The following is an 18,232-nucleotide window of genomic DNA, read 5'->3' as shown; positions in this document are numbered from 1 at the left end:
AGCCACAGAGCAGAGTCCACATTGCCAGAGGGCAGGTGACAGATTGAATGACCAGTGGCAGCAATTTAAAATGATATCTATAAATCAAATGAGCAAGGCCGGGGTATTTACAGCATAGAGATATGACTTGATCCCAATCCACAGAGCACTCACACACATGAAAACAGGCCATGATGTGAAAATTGCAATTTTGGAATTCATTATTAGGAGCATTTTTCACTGTACAAGAAGCGGCAGCTATTACCCTCATATCTGTGTCCTGAACCACCCTGCTGCTGGAAAACATTAACTCTTACATCCAAGTAAACATAAGGAGATAATGTTTCAAGTTAATCAGTGACAATAAGCATCTGCTGGGCTTTGTGTAAAGACGGCACACATAGTATTGGTTTGTTTGTAACGGGCAGGTCTTTCAGCTGCGATGAGCACATTTCAGGGTCAAACACGGGCTCAATATCGATTGTGCGTCTTCGCTAAGGACAATGTCCTCGCCGTTGAGGTGGAATTCTTCTCAATCTCCCAAATGGCTGCTTTCTGAGAATGAATTTCTGAAGCTGCGTTTCAGTCAGGCAAGAACTGGATGAACTGGATTGGATGAACCAATCACAGTAAAGCACCATGTCCTGACCTTTGGAGGAATCAAAGGCTGAAACACAGTTCAGCATGCCAAAGACTGGTGGCTTGGAATAATGCTGTCTATTGATCTGAATCGATTGATCTATAGTATAACTATTGACTGTAACCGAGGTGGCTCTCTTGACAGAACAACCTTTTGCCGCAGAGCAGTGCTCCATCACCATGTAATAACAAGGTTAACAAAGAGGAGCGCACATTGGGCCTGGCATATCAAATTTAAACAGAAACATTAACATTATGGATTCAAAATGGTTTGTAACAATACATTCAATCAGAGGAATGCTAGCAGAGAATACATTACACACCTGGTTTATTCATCAACCATTTCTTGTAATTTTGTTATTGAAGTCATTTTGACAAATATGAGTAAATTAAATATTTGCCAATCACCTCTCGTTTGGTGAGCCTGGAAGACATGTTCTAGTGTCATCAGTGTAACGCGAGATGTCGCTGTAAAGTGCTCTCCTATTCGTATTCACACCATTTCAGGCCCTTGCAGTCTCTCACGCTCCACCATTTACCAGCTGACGTCAGCCAAGTCCCTGAGGGTTCAGGGCTTAAGGCCTCAGGATGGACATTTGGATTGGGTCACTTACACATGGACGAGAAGCTCGTGGTCCTGACAGCGTGAGATGTCCTCCTCGGCTGAGCTGCAACGTTGACCGGCGTAGTAGACGTACACCTCCTTCCGCGCTGTGAAACGTTTGGCTGGGTGTAGTTCGGTAGAAATAAAATAGTTCCTACATGAAGTGCAACCTATCTAGGTTGATAAATACTACAGCTGAGTGGAAAAATGTGCATTTTTGATTAGGGGTGAACTGTCCCTTTAAAATGCAACAAGCACCTCACATGGAGGTTTGTGGTTCTACCATGCAAGGGTCCACTCGCCCATCAGGATTCTAACTAACCATTCATAGGAGGATTGGAGGACCCCCCTGCTCCACCACTGAGCCACAGTCGCTCCAGCTGTCAAAGCCATATTTTCATCCCTGCAAAAAGTGGCCTTGTAGTATATTTTGGAACACACTGGGCAGTGTGATCTCAGAAATATAACTTCTTAAAAATCATTAAAAGAAAAAAGGTAAAATATATAATTTTTATTATTCATATGGAAATAAAAAATTAAGAAACATGCATCGGTATAAATACAGTAGGATCAACATAAAAATTACTTGTAAAAAAAATAAAAATAAAAACCAGCTCATGGAAGCTTCCACTGTAACAGTTCCTTTAGTTGGTGGAAAACAACCATGTGCTTGTCATGTAAAAACATACATCATTTTGATCTTATTGTACTGAACAAAGAGAAGTCAAAGCAAAGTAACCACATATACATTATACCACATGAACATGGACTTTGGTCGATAAACAAAAAGCTATGCCAAGAGGCAAGATGATAAATGCATCCATGAGGGGACTGAATCGTTCAGACGCAGTATGGAGTATGCTGTGAAATGTAAAAGCAGCTTTAGTGATCAATGTGGAATAGTCAGTTAAACTAAAACCAATGAATTAGTGGTAATAAAAGCGATGCAATGAAAGCTAGTGGACCAAAGCAGCACAATAATCAATCAGTTTGGAAGACTAAACGCCTCGTAAAGTGTGTGTGTACCATGGACTCTTTCTTCCCGACACCTACAAGGGCTCCTACCTCACACAACCACTCAGGGCCATGCTTCCACATCGGTATATTTCCCTCACCAGATACAGTTCGGCGTTGTAAATAGATACATGTAGCTCTTAAAAATATAGATAATATGCATGTCAAAAATACTGTCACAAGAAATATGATTTAAAGTGAGTTGATAATGGATCATGTCCTCACTATCATCATCCAACTACAGCTTAGAAGCAAAATGTACAAATATCACAATTTTGTGCCTCAGTAAAAGTCATTATTCTTCATGCTCAGTTAACCAACTCCTTACATTATAAGATAACAAGCTTGATCCTAGCTATGTTTTAAGAGAGCTTCATTGCTGAGCCTGTGGTGACACTATTCTAAACCCGGGACAGCAATCCATTAAAAAAAAAAAGACTGACAATGACCGTGTTGAGTGCATGATTACACTCCAATTGAAATCTTTTCTGTGACGGCGTGGCTTGGATTGTTAGTGTTATACACCATGGAAGAATAGCACCTTGGAGCTACTTTAGAAGCTCGCAGTAAATAGAAGTGCACGTAAAACAGGCACATGTGTGTATAAATTCACACATGGTCATGTGATGCGTGCGTGCACATCCATGCACATAGTTAAGACCTGAGAATGCCACAGTAATGATGCATGAAATTAGATGGAAAAAAGTTGAAAATTTAAATACATTTCCTCAACCTCTTTTACTAAATGAATATACATTATTTATTCTGTACACAGAATTAAAAAAAAAAAAATTTATCAGAACACACTTGAAGCTGTCTAAAATCAAACCCATCTCAAAAAAGACCACGCGCTCCTCCATGACATGTTGCAACAGTTTCGGCTTTGTATGGCACTTAGCGTTTCCTAACACAACTACTGCTAATACTAATGTATTCATAGTTGATGTTGATAATGACATACTGTAGAGCTCAAACTGGCTGACTCAGCATCCCTTTTTCCAATAGTATCTCCACATTAAACATCTTTTGTAAAAAGCTTCATACAGCTAAAATAGGAGCTGCTGAGTCAGAGTCTGCTCTTCTCTAAAGAAAATGGTTTGTATAAAGCTCCTATTTATTATATATTTAACGTGCATATCCTTTACACTCCGAGGCACATCGGTGCACCAGAGCACATTTTAGATCTCCTGAACTTCATAACGTCTCTGGGATTAAACACAATTCCTTAGAAATTGTTCAACTTATTATCTTGTATCTGCCCACAATTTCACATGAATGCTTCACATATTATTACAAACTCTGCCCATCTTGCAAATGAGGCGGATAAAACGCAGCAAAATGATCTTCAGTAACTCGGGGGTGCTGTCTCTACACAACAGAAACCGTGTTCATTCTTCAACAAAGATGAGAATAACGTCCATCCGAAAACTGAAAAAGTCCCAAGGATAAAAAAAAAAAAAAGGAATAGAAAACTTAGTCATAGCCCATTGGCATGTCCCGCTCCTTCACTACACCATGAACTGGGTGTAACCCTCGGCGCCCGTGACGATCACATCCATCCAGATCCTCATGGCCTCCGGAGAGGGAGCCACCATGTAGTAGACTCTGTCATGAGTCTTCACACTGAAGGTGAGGGAGGGATTTGGGCTCTGAAGGGGAGGATGAGAACAGTGGGAGAAAAAATGAGGGAGAGAGACGGCGGAGACGGGGAATGGTGATTGGTGAGTGGGAGACAGAAAGAGGGAGACGGAGACAAGAATTTTACAAGTAAATTAGAAGATACTAAATCACACTTTTCAGGACGGAAGTCATTTGCACGCATTGCTTTTGGAGCAAAATATCTACACATACCTTATGTGCATTCTTCAAGTGGTCGTAATACACTTCTTCAATAGCTTGGAAGTAGATGACTCCTTTAAGCTTGGCTTCATGCTTGTCTGCAGAGGACAAAATGTGTGTAACGTGTTCAAATGCATGTCAAATACAGGAAATACAAACTATTACATGCATTTAAATATATCTGTAGAATACCTCTCTGTGTGTGTGTGTGTGTGTGTGTGTGTGTGTGTGTGTGTGTGTGTGTGTGTGTGTGTGTGCCTCTATCTTCATGTGGTAGTTTGTGTGTGTGCACCTTGTGACCTACAGTACCTGAGTAGTAGGAGAGCGTGCGTCGGTTGCGGTCAAAGACGAACCAGCGCTTCTTCCAGGTTTTGATTTTGCCTCCCATTTTGATCAAGTAGCCCCGGCACGTCTTTTCAGAGATGGATAAGTGGAAGCATGTGTCTGTGCTGTGGCCCGCCGACTCAATGTGAGCTCGCAGGTCAAAGTCGTCCTTTCGCACCGGCAGGTACCGTGTTAGCGGCCGGGACTGGAGAGAAAAGAGTGAACGGGTTCATTGGAAAGGAGAGGGAATTAGTTCAAGTGTATTTATAGCTGCTTTCGTGTTTAGATGTAATTCATACGAATCATGCAGATGTATATCATATGTTAGATGGATTAAAAATTCTTTCTTCTGCGGCCAACAGTTCATGGTCCAGGCAAAAGAAGAAGAAAAAAGATGATGGATGAGGCTCATGCTAAGAACTGTCAGCAAGTTCAAAAGGATCGTTTGGGTAAAATTACAGCCTGACAAATCTTTTTTTTTTTTGTTGAGATAAAGCTTTTGTTCGTTCACTTTTTCATAACGCTTCACTGGTTGCAATAAGGGTAAGTTTGAGATGTGGGTCTACAGGATTAAACAACATGTTAAGTAACATTTCCAATGACAAATGAACACAAATCTTTTAGGCAGCGGTTCAGTTTCTCTTTCGTACCTGTGCCCTCTGCTTTTCTCTCAGTTTCACCTCCCGGTCGATGAGTTTCTGCCGTCTGCTGGTCTCCTCCTGCAGTCTTTTCTCCAGGTCCTCCCGTCTTTTCCTCTCCTCATCCAGTGCCTGCTTTCGCACTTCCATCTCTTGCTCCTGAGGAATAATGGAAATTGTTCACAGAATAAATGCCAAATTAAGTCATTTCTGAAGAATTGTCTTGTGAACGTACTGCTACTGTGTCTTTATGTTTGGGGATTTATCACAAAGCCAAATAAAAAGGACAACATGTGTGCTTATATATACACACATGGCCTGTCTCTACCAATAACAAACAGTAAAAGGGTGAAAGAAAGGATGGTTTTATCTCGTAGTGACCTTGTATTCAATTAGGCGGCTCTTCTCTGCCTGGGCTTCTTTCAGCAGACGCTCCATCTCCTCTAGCTTGGCCATATTTGAAGTACTGGCACTGCAGCAAACAAGCACATACAGCAAACATCAGAAAAGAAAGCAGAAAAATACTTGTTTTCGTCACAAACAGTCAAGGAAAACTGTGAGCACAGGCTGCTCAAACGGCCGTGTTCTTTCCCCTGTGCTATTCTCACCCTTTAAGTTATGATCAATGAGAAACATTTTGGATTGGGTATGCATGCTGATGTGCAGAAAACATAATTTGAATTAGGTCAAGCTGCACATCTGGCCCACACCAGAGCCCTTCAAACATGTTGTCGCATTAGCCAGCTAGAAATCAATGTGGCCAAGACAAAAGAATCAATTATCTGCACAAGATCTGAAAATAGAGCCAGTTTCACTTGATGGCCAACATGGTGAAACTGTGGAAAACTGTAAATACCTCGGTTCAGTTCTGGTGTGTCTTTTCACTTTATCTTCTAAGGAAACTTGGATGCCTTGGTGTTAGTCATCAGATTTCAGAACTAGCGTACAAAACTATTATTAAGTCTTTTAACTTTTCACCTTCCTGCTGGGTAAGGACACATAAACTGTAGATCTAAGAATAAATTCCCTAGGAGTGCGTCAGTGGCATGCAAAATAGTTGGTAAACCCCAAAAGGGGATGAGGAAGGATGAGGAACAATCTCCTGGCAGAGTCCATCCTCTCTACAGCCAGTTAGAGGGAAGCACTATAGAGCGACTGTACTCAACCACTGGGCCGGGGCCCAATGGGGGGCCTCAGAGCTCCATCTAGTGGGCTGCAGAGGAACTGCAATATGGTTAGATTGAATTAAAATATTTGGGAGGCACAAAATAGATCATTTGGAACGAAAAGCGATGTGGGAGACAATCCTGCGTCAGTAATGCATCCAAAGAGTGTTGAGGAAATAAGACATGTGCATACATTACATTTTCATTCATGATGGCAAGCAGTCATGACACATAACACACATTTACAGCTCAGATTATTGTTTTCACCTTTTTTGTCATGTTGTGTTTTTATTCTCATTTATTTGGGAAGGTGATCCTCAGTACTTTTTTTAACAATCAGAAGTCTGCCTTAAGTTACCCACTTACACTTAGGTCTCAACCTTTAAAGTATAAAATGCAAATTTCGTTAAAAATTTCCAATGCACCGCACAGTGTAGGGTGGGTGCAAATATAAAATGCCTTTAATCTACATGGCAAAAATATTTCAAATAAACGTGTTCACCCCTGATGAAGACCTGTGTCGGTAGCAACGTGTTGGTCATTTTAAATACGTTTTGCCATGTAGAATAAAGGCATCTTATTTTTACACAAACCCTGCACTGCTTTAAAGAGACTTGCATTTTATATTCCACCCATGCAATGAGCGGTTCACAAGATTAAATAAGCACAGTACAACTGAAGGATCACAAAGAGCGCCTGTGTGTGATTACCACAAAGACCCGGCAGCAATTTCTACTGCGTTTTCTTCACATATTTTCCATTCAGCCTCTTTCATGTGGTTTTTCAGGGGTTATATTTACTGAGAATGTTTCTGAATAAAAGGCTACACTCTCCTGAGAATACTCCTGATTATTTACTGTTTTTGTGTGCTGAATCAAAGAGGAAATCCATTCGGAAAGGAAGCCTGGATGTCAAGGCAATCTAAGGATCAGACCATCTTTTTTTTTTCCCCTCTAAGTGTCTCTAGAAGACGTTCTGACTCTCTGCTGTGTCACTGTCTTCAGTTTAGAGTCTAGCTTCAGGTTTCTCAGACTGCAGATGGTCTACATCTGACATGCATTCTTGACCAGCATCACAGGGAATGGATTTGTGTATTCTTCTGTCATGTTAAACTGTATTTTTCCCTCTCAATTTTCCTCTTTCTCTACCTCGACACACACACACACACACACACACACACACACACACACACACACACACACACACACACACACACACACACACACACACACACACACACACACACACACACACACACACACACACACACACACTTTCTCTTATCCGGAGCCAGAATGAAAATGGATCCCCAGTGTTGATCTGTGATGATGTCACAACATTGTTAAGATGAATGGTACACATTAGAGTCAGTCTACACAAATCAGGAAGGAAGTGAGGGTTAGGGAGGGTTAGGGTACCCCAAGTAACCCAAAAGAGAAAAAAAAAAAAAGATTTGGAGGGAGGGTATGAAAAAATGAAGAAAAAATAAGAGAAAGCGGGGAAAAGAAAATGCTTTCCCGCTCGCATTTACTTTTTTCATAATCGGATGCCATTTTTGTATAAAATATTATATTTTGCCATCATTTTAATTTTGGATGTGAATACAAAAACCATTTAGGTACAGATGAAAATTAAAATGCTGTCCAACGTAAAAAACGATGGGTAGACTTAGTAAAATAATAAAATCTGTAATCGCATTTTGTGCCATATTTTAGTCTACTACTTGCATTTAGACTCAAACCAATCTTCCAGCATTTATCCCGTTTCCATTAATCCGACCTCACTGAAACAGCCATCCTTTCCTCTCTTCCTCCCATCCCCTTGCCATTTTCTTACCTCAATCGATGAGAGGTAATCACGCTCATAGTCATTATAGACCAGCCCAGTTCTATCTATTCAAGTATTTGGATTACTTGAGAAGAACTTTATTTCTCTTGCTCCAACAGTTGTATCTCCAGAAAACGGAACACATCACTAACAGAAAGTTCCCTCATAAAACAACTTTTTTTTGTCCAGCACTGAACCAGGTTTCAGCACAAGCGTCCTCCAATCCAACTGGAACCATACTGAGGATCACAGAGGCAGGTCAATCTGCACATGGTTTGGCGCTGTACAAATTCTGTCTTCAGAAACAAGACCATACCATTCAGAGGAACAAGAGGAGGGGAGACAAAAGACAGATGCGACCGCTGTAAAACGGCAAGAAGGAAAGCAAGCACACATGGGTTCAGTCCGGACGGGGGGGCGGACCCCTAAATCACACTCATACTGGTTTGCTCAGTTCATCTGAACCTGAGGGGGTTGACTGTGAACACACACACACACACACACACACACACACACACACACACACACACACACACACACACACACACACACACACACCTTCATGTTTTCCGTCTTCCGTAACCTGACCCACAGAACACTAATCAAGAGTCCCCCTTAACTCACTCAGTTCTCCACATCTGATTCTCTAAGGAGGGACCATGAAAGGCGGGAAACCTTTGCACTGCAGCTCCACATACTTTTTAAATTAACTCACTTTCTGCTCTCTTTGTTGCCCCCCCCCCCCATTTCTACAGTCAATGTTCCATATTATGAACACAAAAGGAACATTATTGTGGTTTTTGCAATTTTCAAAGCAGTTGTCTCTTGTCATATTTCCTAAAATCATTCTAAGAAAGTGAGGAAAGAAAGTAGCAGTGAGTAATGTTCACAATTTACAGAGACATATTCAAGGAAAACACTTAAGAGTCAGAAATACTCAACCCTGACAGGCTTCATTCTGCTGTTTCTGTTCCTTCTATTGATGGCCACAGACATACATACACGTGCGTATGTGGACACCATCTGGAGACGACCTACCTGGAGACATTATCAGGTGAACAAGCAGAGATGCTGGTTTCAATGGAGTCCGTGCTATCCACGCTCATTGTGTCAAAGGCCTGGTTGTCGCGGTACCCAAAGGCATCGAGGTAGACGTTGTTCTGGGATGCTGCTCGTGAGCCGGGCTGACCTGGAGACGCACACATGGAAAGAGAAATAAACAACAGCATTAGCAGTGACTAACGTCATTCATTCTCCTTATGCACATGTGCACTCTTGTGTTGTACCCGTCTCGGTCACTTCATCTGGCACGACCGTTTGCCCAGATGGCTTCAATTTTGGATCACAATGCCCCGCCACTGTGAAACGCTCTTATGCGCACAGGAAAAAATAAATTCACACCTTATTGGTGTAACTAATAGAAGTCCAGTGAATAAAACGTGCCCAAAAAGTAAGATTCCCAAATAAACAAACGGTCTACAAAATGAGTGCAGCACAGCAGAGTCCTAAAAGTAGTTTAGATAGTCCAAAGATGTCTGGAAAGAAAAGAGATGTCCTCAGAAGTAGAAGGAGGAATGACGACAATAATTATGGTGCAGATACTTTAAAGATAGACTAACTCAGCCTCTGGGTACAGGAAGAAACACACACAAAAAAACCTGATACCATCTGCACCATGCAGCAGACCCACCCATCTGATGAGCCAGATCAAGGGACCGAAGGGACTGAGGGGCCAGATACCCACGTAGCAATGTCCGGGAAAAACAGCAGTACTCTTACAACACAATTATTTCAGAAAACACATATTTTCTCCAGCATATCGGTCGTATAAAAGTGCGACAGTGAAATCTAATGAAAGGTCAAAATTAGTTGATGCATGTGGTTAGTTTGCACTTGAGTAATTACTTTTTCATTCAAAATATTAAGACCACATACACATCGAACTTGACATGGAAAAAAGGCACAGGGCCCTTGAGGTAACAGACCAGCCTTCATCTTTCAGCAGTTAAAAACTACACGTCAGCGTACATCCAAACAGAGGGCAACGAGATTACACTCTGTGGGGAGTGAAAAGCACATTTTCTTCATGATGGGAAATGGCTGGTTGACGTTTGAGGCAGGAAGTTGACTGAGAAGAAATCTACTTCTAAGCAGCTTGCTTCGTCACAACACTTTAACTAACTAACAGAATACTATCAAAGTGTTTTACTCAAACCGGTACCTCTGTTTTACTCCCTCACACACACACACACACACACACACACACACACACACACCACCACCACCACCACCACCACTTGATGGAGCAGCCCTCCTCCACTTACATTCCTGCACTATCTCCACTGACACATAAACAAATGAGAAACTTTGTGATCCAACTAAACACAGAGACGCGCACAAACAAAACCCACAACAAGGGTGCATAGTCTTTGGAAGTGAAGTTCCATGTACTCCTATGTATCTGTGCTCTAACAAGTACTCTCTTTATCCGTGTATATGGTTTCTAAGTACAGTAAGTGTGTAAGCATACGTTTGTATACCTTTATGCAGACGACGAGATTCAGTGTCCTTGTTGGATAAGGAGAAAATTCTTGGGAGGATGCTGCCACAACTTGTGCTCTGTACCAGGGGATGATGGGGCTAAACAAAATAGAATGAGAAGAGACCAAACATGTTTTACTTTGTTTTAGTCATTTAAAAATGTATATCATTCTAATACATAATACAAAAAAAACACAGGTAGACCAAGCAAAAGTATGACATAAAATAATTTGGATTAATGAATGTCATTTATGCGTACATGAGCATCTATATTCATGAGTACCTTGGTTGGGAAGCTGCGTCCCAGTGTTGCACACATAAACTGGGGGGTCATGGTGGGTGTGGTTTTCTTCCTGGGTAGTGTGTCACTTAGATGAGAACCGCCTTCCCTGTCAGACCGCTTCTTCTCCTCCAGCAAACGAAAATGCTGATGCGCACGCACACACACACACACACACACACACACACAGAGAGGGGAAGGGATGTACACAGTTAATTGACTATTGATTATTCGTCATATTTAAATTAATGGACAAAATGATCCCATTTCATTTTAGGTCATATAACACAGCCCCACTGCTTCAAGGAAAGGTAAGTTGCTGTGTGTGGGATTTATTGTTAAATGTTGTACTTACACAACAAAAAGACATTGTAGCAAACAACTATGCATACTCCAATCCATATTTATTCCTTTCAGCCATATAAATAAATGATATAATTATTTCATACGAGTGTGAGATGGGATAGGAGGGAGGATCAACTTTCTTATTTGTGCACTAAAACCAAATTTACCTGAACAATTATTATTTACTATAATCAGCAGCAATCAATCAAAGCAACTGTGTAAACTGTGCGTCTGGTTTTGACACATTGTGTTTGTCACGTAAAAACATACAAACACAAAGTTGCTGATACACACACACACACACACACACACACACACACACACACACACACACACACACATTCGCATTACCTGCCTGTGTCGGTGGTGGTGTTTTTTGACAGGGAGGGGAGGTGGGGGAGAGTCAGGGAGGGGAGAGGGGTCTCTGTATGACACCATGTTCTCTGGCCAATGCACAGAGGGTGTTTTGGGGAGGGGGCGGGGATAGAGGAGGGAAGAGGAAGAAGAGGAGGAAGAGGAGAGACAGTCGGCAGGTGAGGATGAATGGCAGAGCTTTGAAAAGAAGAAAGGATTATTGTCAGTAAAACTGAAACGGTGCAAAAGAAGGAAGGGAATTGGGGAAAAGACTTTCACACACTCCCACACACACTTTGCATCATCTACGTCTACGTGGGCCCTTAACACCACTACACACACCTCATCCTCCGGTGGTTTGGGGGTGTCGTCGTCAGGGGAGGAGTTTGCCTCGGACTCAGGAAAGGCATTGGCCAGAGTGGGGGCAAGGGCGGGTTTAGGGTCCGCCCCAAGCTGAGAGTAAAGCTCATTGATTTCACTGACTGTGACATAGCCCTGGGAAATGTCATGTGGAGAAAGGGGGTGGGGGAAGAAGGGGTGAGGCATCGCATGACGCGAGTCAGCCATATTAATGACAAACCTTTTAGTAGTTTAGTAGTTGTTAGAATGATGCAGAATTTGGTTGCAATTTTAGCAATTTCAAAGCAAAAATGGAACAACAAGTCTTATTACTTGGAAGTACGTTACTTAGACACTGTACGGGTAACATTCATTCAGTGGTTCACACAAGGCAATAGGCATTATAACAAGGTTACCTCAGTATTAATACATAAGTGAGTACAAGCTGTGCATAGAATTACTGAAAGAAATCTAAATTTCCTGTAACCCCCTACATTGCAGGGACTTGCAGTTACAACGAGAAACCGTAAGAAGAATGACAGAATAAAGGATCGAAGGACAGGAAGGAAGGGTGAGATAGATTAAAAACTGATCTGGACAGAGAGGAAAAGAGAAGGGGAAATATATTAGTGAAGTAAGCCAAAAGTACCTCTGCATTCTTGAGAGAAATAGAGGAGAGGAGGGATGCGAGGGCGCACAAGTTGACTGGAGGAGGAGAAATTGCGGCAGAGGTGGTGTCATGGTAGCGATCACTAAAAGACTGACACACATCAGCCAGAGAGGCTGTATCCTAGCAGAGAAGGAAACCCCAACGATTATAAATGATGGAAGTCCTGCCCACTTGAAGAGCCTGAAGGAGTTCAAAGAGGAGCACTGTCTATCAAACCTACCTCCCTGAGACTGAAACCTCGGCCACCAGTGAGGTCAGCATATTTTCTTTCCAGCATGGTGAGGTTTTCTTTCTCCTAAAGGACAGAGCAAGGAAACAAAAACAATGCTAAAAACAAAATTGACCTCTTCTTTATTGCTTTTGCTTTTCATTCACACACAGAGGCCAGGATGGCCACATGCATACACATGCAAACATGGATATCTTCGTACCCTCTGCAGCATTGCTTCGAGTGTGCTCCTCTCCTTCAAGAAGCTCTCCTTCTCTCGCTGAGCCTGCTGGGTAATCTGTGTTGACTGCTTCTTCAGAGTTAACAGTCGTTCCTGAAAGAAAAACAAAACCAGCTTGTTACGCGTTTTTAGCTCACTTATAAAGCATTAAACTAACACTAGAGCCAAAGCTACGAAAATAAATAAGTTCATATGCGTCTCAAACCATTTTAAACAGAGATTCAGCTGTTACCTTGCGAGTGACAGTGCTCCGCTGGTAGTCTGCGATGTCCCGGAGAAGCTGTTGAGTATGGGTCTCCTTCTCCTCGTCCTGCCTGCTCTCTCTCTCCAGTTGCTGAAACTCCAGGTCCTCAAAACGCTTCGACTCTGCATCGAGCACCTCACAGTCCTGACACACACACACAACACACACACACACACACACACACACACACACACACACACACACACACACACACACACACGTGAACACAGGTTAACAGGCAAGACAAAGGAAGACATGTGTACAGGACAAACTTAACTAGACATACCGTCATAGCACATACACTTGATAAAACATGCAAGATGCAGGTTAACAAAAAAAGAATACCAATATAGAGAGCAAATGACTTGTGGTGACTCTAAACTGCCCGTTGGTGTGAATGTGAGCGTGAATGCTTGTCCATCTCCACGTGTCAGTCCTGTGATTGACTGAAAGCCTGTAAAGGGTGAATGTCTGCCTCTCACCCAAAGTCAGCTGGGTTGGATAAATAATAGATGGATGGATGTGGGGCTGCACGATTATGACCAAAATGATAATTGAAATAGTTTAAGGTGAAGCCTTAGATCGCATGCCCAAACGTCAGCGTATTTCTATAATAGCCAAACAGGTCTTAAAGCTCTTGAGATATTATATACGCTAACAGGATCAACCCTTCTGGTGAAATAAAGAGATGTGCAGACATAGAAACCTAAAGAGTTGAGACAGTGAGAAGAGAACAAGAACATGAACCAGGTAAAGATCAAAGGTGGCCGAGGGGTTGGACAGCAAGTTGGCTCAGGAAGGAAAGCGTGTGCATATTCACATGCAAGTTCACGTGTCTCTTTCCAGAATATGTTCATGTAAACACCGGTCTACATATGCAGCATGTTTTGGGTGTCAATATGCGGTGTACGCATGCACAGCTGTTGTGTTTCCCACTAATGTTGAGTTCTATGCTTGTCTGGTGTGATTTCTCAGCGTGGATCCATTGGTTTACACACTTTAGTTCATATCTTCCTGTGTTTGATGTAGTGATGAGTGTGTGTGTGTGTGTGTGTGTGTGTGTGTGTGTGTGTGTGTGTTCATACTGACCCTGGCCAGCTGCTCCTGCAGGGGCTCCTTGGTGGCCTCAGGGCAGCTGTCCAGCTGGGAGCGCTGCTCACACACAATCTGAGCCAACCTCTCTACTCTGCCCCTCTCTGCCTGTAGCAACTCGCACGCCTGGCATACACACACGTACACGACACAGAGACGCACAGACACGCCCGCACGAACACAGGACAGAGAGAGGATGGCAGCGTTAGTGGGACTGGGGAGCCACAGTTAGTCACTACGGCGACCAGGTCAGCAAGATTAGCCTAGAGGGAGGGAGGGGAGGGCAAGCTGGAGAAAAAACATCTACCAAAGAGATGGAGGACTGGGGAGGTATCGAGTAGAAATGAAGGTAGTGTGATGAATAGCGTCATGAGCTCTTTCTCCTGCCTTTCTATCCTCCGTTTGTTTGAAAGGACTGATGGGATGGATGAGAAGGAATGGCTCAGTAGATTAACAATCCTCTCTATAAATAACACAACATATACACACGCCCAAAATCTGTACAAGCACTCAACCTCACTAACGCTCGTCTATCTGATCGTTCCGTCTCTCTTTCCCTCCGTCTCACTCAGTATCATGACGAGGTTTTGTATCATAGACAGTATCTACCAGCCGTGTGGTCCAAGGAAATTTGCCAACCAGGGTGGGACCCAATCCCACATGCAAATGCTAAACCAAAGCATGTACTCGCAAACGCCCACGTACCGACGACAAATTCAATCTGTTTATGCACTCCACTCTCTGTCAATGTTACCATGTACTGGTAAAAAGGTAGACAGAGACACACACACACACACACACACACACACACACACACACACACACACACACGTTCACCCACACCCATGGTCGTCCCGCAGGAGTGTGTGTGAGACAGGATCACTTGGTGAGCGCTATACCCTGGGCAGTATTAACAGATATATATTTGGACCGGAGACAGCATGAGAGGGATTAACGCCTCCCGGTTAGTCACATGACCCCTAAATGTATGAGAGTCTCAGTGTGTGTATTTTCATAACCTAACATCATAGGAAGGCAAATGTTGCTCGTTACAAACCACGTTTGGTGTACAACACTTATGTTTCTCCCCGATGCACAATATTAATAATAATAATATCATTTCCCAGCCCTTCGGCAAAGAAATACAAACAATGTGCAGAAGATGCATCATCAAACGCCTAGTCTGTTGATGAATGCTCTCTGCTCTGTGTCTCTGTGTCAGCCACTGTGACTCTTGTCTTGTCTCTCATTGTTTTACAATGAAGCATAGCTTGTTAAATACCTTTTCTTTTTCCTGCTGGGACTTGCTCTCCAGGTCAGTCATCTTGTTGTGAAGTGCTTCCAGAGCCTCTTTCTCCTGCTGGAGAGCAGCTACCTCCGACTCCTGCTCAGCCTCCACCAGAGCTCGCTCAAGCTCCACCTTGGATAAATGCACCCCAGTAAGTAAGCCATTTGTAGTGACTTTGTGTTTATCACTAAATGTATTAAAAAGTATGTAACCTAATAATGTGTGAACATGTTACTGGTGTGTCCCTCATTCCTCTTTAAAATAGGACTTTTCCACTTATTATTAAACCATGAATTGTTAAGATGGCTATTTTTTTGTTGCAGCGGCTGTCTCCCCAAATCGCCCTTCACTCTGTCTTCTCTTTACCTCTTGGGCAGATTCATCCATTTGGTTGTCCAGCTCTTTGATCTTTTGCTCCAGCTCCTCCATGTTGTTCAGCACCTGGATCCTCTCCTCTTCCACGCGCCTCACTTCCTCCTCTGAAGGCCTCACTTCCTGTCCGCGGCGACGAGCGACATCATCTCGAGCCTGGTGACACCATCATTAACAGATTGATCAAGATGTAGTTTAAACTTGATTAGAGCTAATATTGGGGTTTCGTGGTCATTGGTTGTAATAATGATCGCTGACACCACCATTTAAATAATGTGGTGAATGGAAATAGGGGTACCAACAGTATTTGTAACAGCAGGACAAAATTATCTAATAGATAGAAAAAATATTTGCATTCTGAGTACTGAACACTGGTTTGCTGTGGTGAAGCAGTACTTCCTTTGGGCACTGAAAATGTTTGTTCTTGTGGGAAGACACAATCACACTTACACTCACACTCACATACACCAGCTGTCCATTCTGAATTTCTAACACTTAGCCTGCTCTAACCTAATAAATGGTCTGTAAATATCTGCCATCTGTGTACGTGAAGGAAGTGTATGTTAATAGAGTCTGCAACTGTAAATCCGCTCTACTGCTTAACGACAGAATGACACAGAATAACTAGATAAGATAAGAAATCTTATTCACTAACTTGTGCACTCTCAGGTCTCTGTCTTGCTCCCTGTCTCTCTCTTTTTTTTCTATTTACACTGTGTAGCATTTAAAATGTTACTTAAAAGCATTTTAAGTATTTTTTCTTTAGTGTATAATCACCTGAAAAAAAGAATAATGTTTTGGTTACCGTAGTACGTGTGGAGCGGGACAAACCAAACTAGCTCTAGATAGGGCCATTTTTATTTGCAGCTACAGATGTGATATTGTATGAGTGCGTATAAATGTGTAGAAACAAATCCCTTGTACCTCATTGGTCCTCTGTGCACGTGGAGAAGGTGAAGGGGCGAAGCTTCGCAGGCTGACGGCGGGGGATTCTGCCCTGTTGTCTCGGTGGCCGCTGCTGCGCCTCCGTCGTACCTGCAGGTCATCATCGTAGTAACCGTTCTCTGATCCAAGGGAGGCCATGTGTCCATTCCTCGTTGCTCCGTTAGTGGCCGAAGAGTCTGAAAAGACCGATGGTGCGTCGTCATCGTCGTCGTCGTTCAGTTGAAGCTTCTCGAGCTCCTGGTTGATCTTCTGGAGATCCGACACAGCTGAAGTGGGACTTGTAGCCGCACCTCCTCCATCTCTGGAAGACCGGCCCAGCTCCGAACACAGAGACAGGATGGTCTCCAGCCGCTGTCGCTCCTGAGATGAGCGCACGCACACACACACACACACACACACACACACACACACACACACACACACACACACACACACACACACACACACACACACACGAGTGCATGAGTTACAGTATATGCAAAATATTCATGGTAGCTACCTTGAGTAACAAACCCAAAAGTCCCCACCATTTTTGAATCTACTGCATCTTAGGAACAGAGTTTTGGGATGCTACACAAACACAGTATAACCATGTTATTAAAAAAAACACATTTTATATAGAGCCCTATGGTGGTGCTGGATTACGAGGTAAACAGAGCATACGTTATTTCAGATCATACCTAAATGTAAGTTACATTTCTATTAGTCAGGTGTTAACTCAATACCAGTAAACAACACAATTTGTTATACTGATTCTGACATTTTATCTCTTCATAGACATGCATGTGCGTTTTCAAATTGGTTAAAAGAAAAAGCACAAATTGAACGTTCTGTTATGTTCCAAACTAGAGATAAGTCACAACAGCTCAGCTGGTATTATTATTTGATTTACCTGGGGAAGCATTGCAGAAGTGAATCGCTTCAGTTCAAATGTCCTTGTTAAGTCCAAAATACACTCAGAACCATCCTGTTTTGTTTGTAATTTACATCCTCTACTTTAAAATTGTACAGTCTAGAAAGAATATTTCCTCTCGCTGGGAAATCTCTGGAGCGACAGTTCCCTTTTCCACAGTTCTGTCTGCCCGAACACAGCTATATGGGGAGCTACAGAGAGTCAAAATATACCCTCAGAGGTTCAGCAGTAGCTGCTCTGGAGGGAGAAATATAAACCCACACGTGTGAGTAATATTAGAGGCGGAAAAACGAACGTGAGACAGAGGTGTGTGAACGTGTTCGTGTGTGAGAGATATAGAGATATAGAGATATAGAGAGAGAGAGTAAGC

The 18,232-nt window shown here is 42.7% G+C and overlaps 1 protein-coding gene across 10 annotated transcripts in view; it reads right to left on the bottom strand.

The window, feature by feature from the left end:
* Positions 1-1,718: 1,718 nt before the first annotated feature.
* Positions 1,719-18,232, bottom strand: part of phldb2b (pleckstrin homology-like domain, family B, member 2b) — a 39,964-nt gene continuing 23,450 nt past the window's right edge. For 4 of the 10 annotated variants that reach the window (XM_068709709.1, XM_068709710.1, XM_068709717.1 and 1 more), the window contains 18 exons: positions 16,929-17,309; positions 15,999-16,160; positions 15,627-15,764; positions 14,342-14,470; positions 13,241-13,396; positions 12,991-13,101; positions 12,780-12,854; positions 12,539-12,679; positions 11,893-12,045; positions 11,548-11,748; positions 10,855-10,998; positions 10,571-10,670; positions 9,069-9,219; positions 5,419-5,509; positions 5,050-5,196; positions 4,385-4,604; positions 4,088-4,173; positions 1,719-3,885 (listed from right to left, as the gene is read on the bottom strand). In XM_068709709.1, coding sequence (XP_068565810.1) covers positions 3,745-3,885; positions 4,088-4,173; positions 4,385-4,604; positions 5,050-5,196; positions 5,419-5,509; positions 9,069-9,219; positions 10,571-10,670; positions 10,855-10,998; positions 11,548-11,748; positions 11,893-12,045; positions 12,539-12,679; positions 12,780-12,854; positions 12,991-13,101; positions 13,241-13,396; positions 14,342-14,470; positions 15,627-15,764; positions 15,999-16,160; positions 16,929-17,309 — 2,727 coding nt within the window. In that variant the 3' untranslated portion in view covers positions 1,719-3,744. The remainder of the gene's footprint in view (positions 3,886-4,087; positions 4,174-4,384; positions 4,605-5,049; positions 5,197-5,418; positions 5,510-9,068; positions 9,220-10,570; positions 10,671-10,854; positions 10,999-11,547; positions 11,749-11,892; positions 12,046-12,538; positions 12,680-12,779; positions 12,855-12,990; positions 13,102-13,240; positions 13,397-14,341; positions 14,471-15,626; positions 15,765-15,998; positions 16,161-16,928; positions 17,310-18,232) is intronic. The other 6 variants (XM_068709713.1, XM_068709712.1, XM_068709711.1 and 3 more) reach the window with 6 other exon arrangements.

The sequence above is a fragment of the Cebidichthys violaceus genome, unplaced genomic scaffold (genome assembly GCF_023349555.1).
Source record: "Cebidichthys violaceus isolate CVI_PGR_0920_01 unplaced genomic scaffold, fCebVio1.0.p SCAF_15, whole genome shotgun sequence".
Lineage (NCBI taxonomy): Eukaryota > Metazoa > Chordata > Actinopteri > Perciformes > Stichaeidae > Cebidichthys > Cebidichthys violaceus.
The sequence above is the reverse complement of the archived record's forward strand: the minus strand, read 5'-3'. Positions and strand labels throughout refer to the sequence as shown.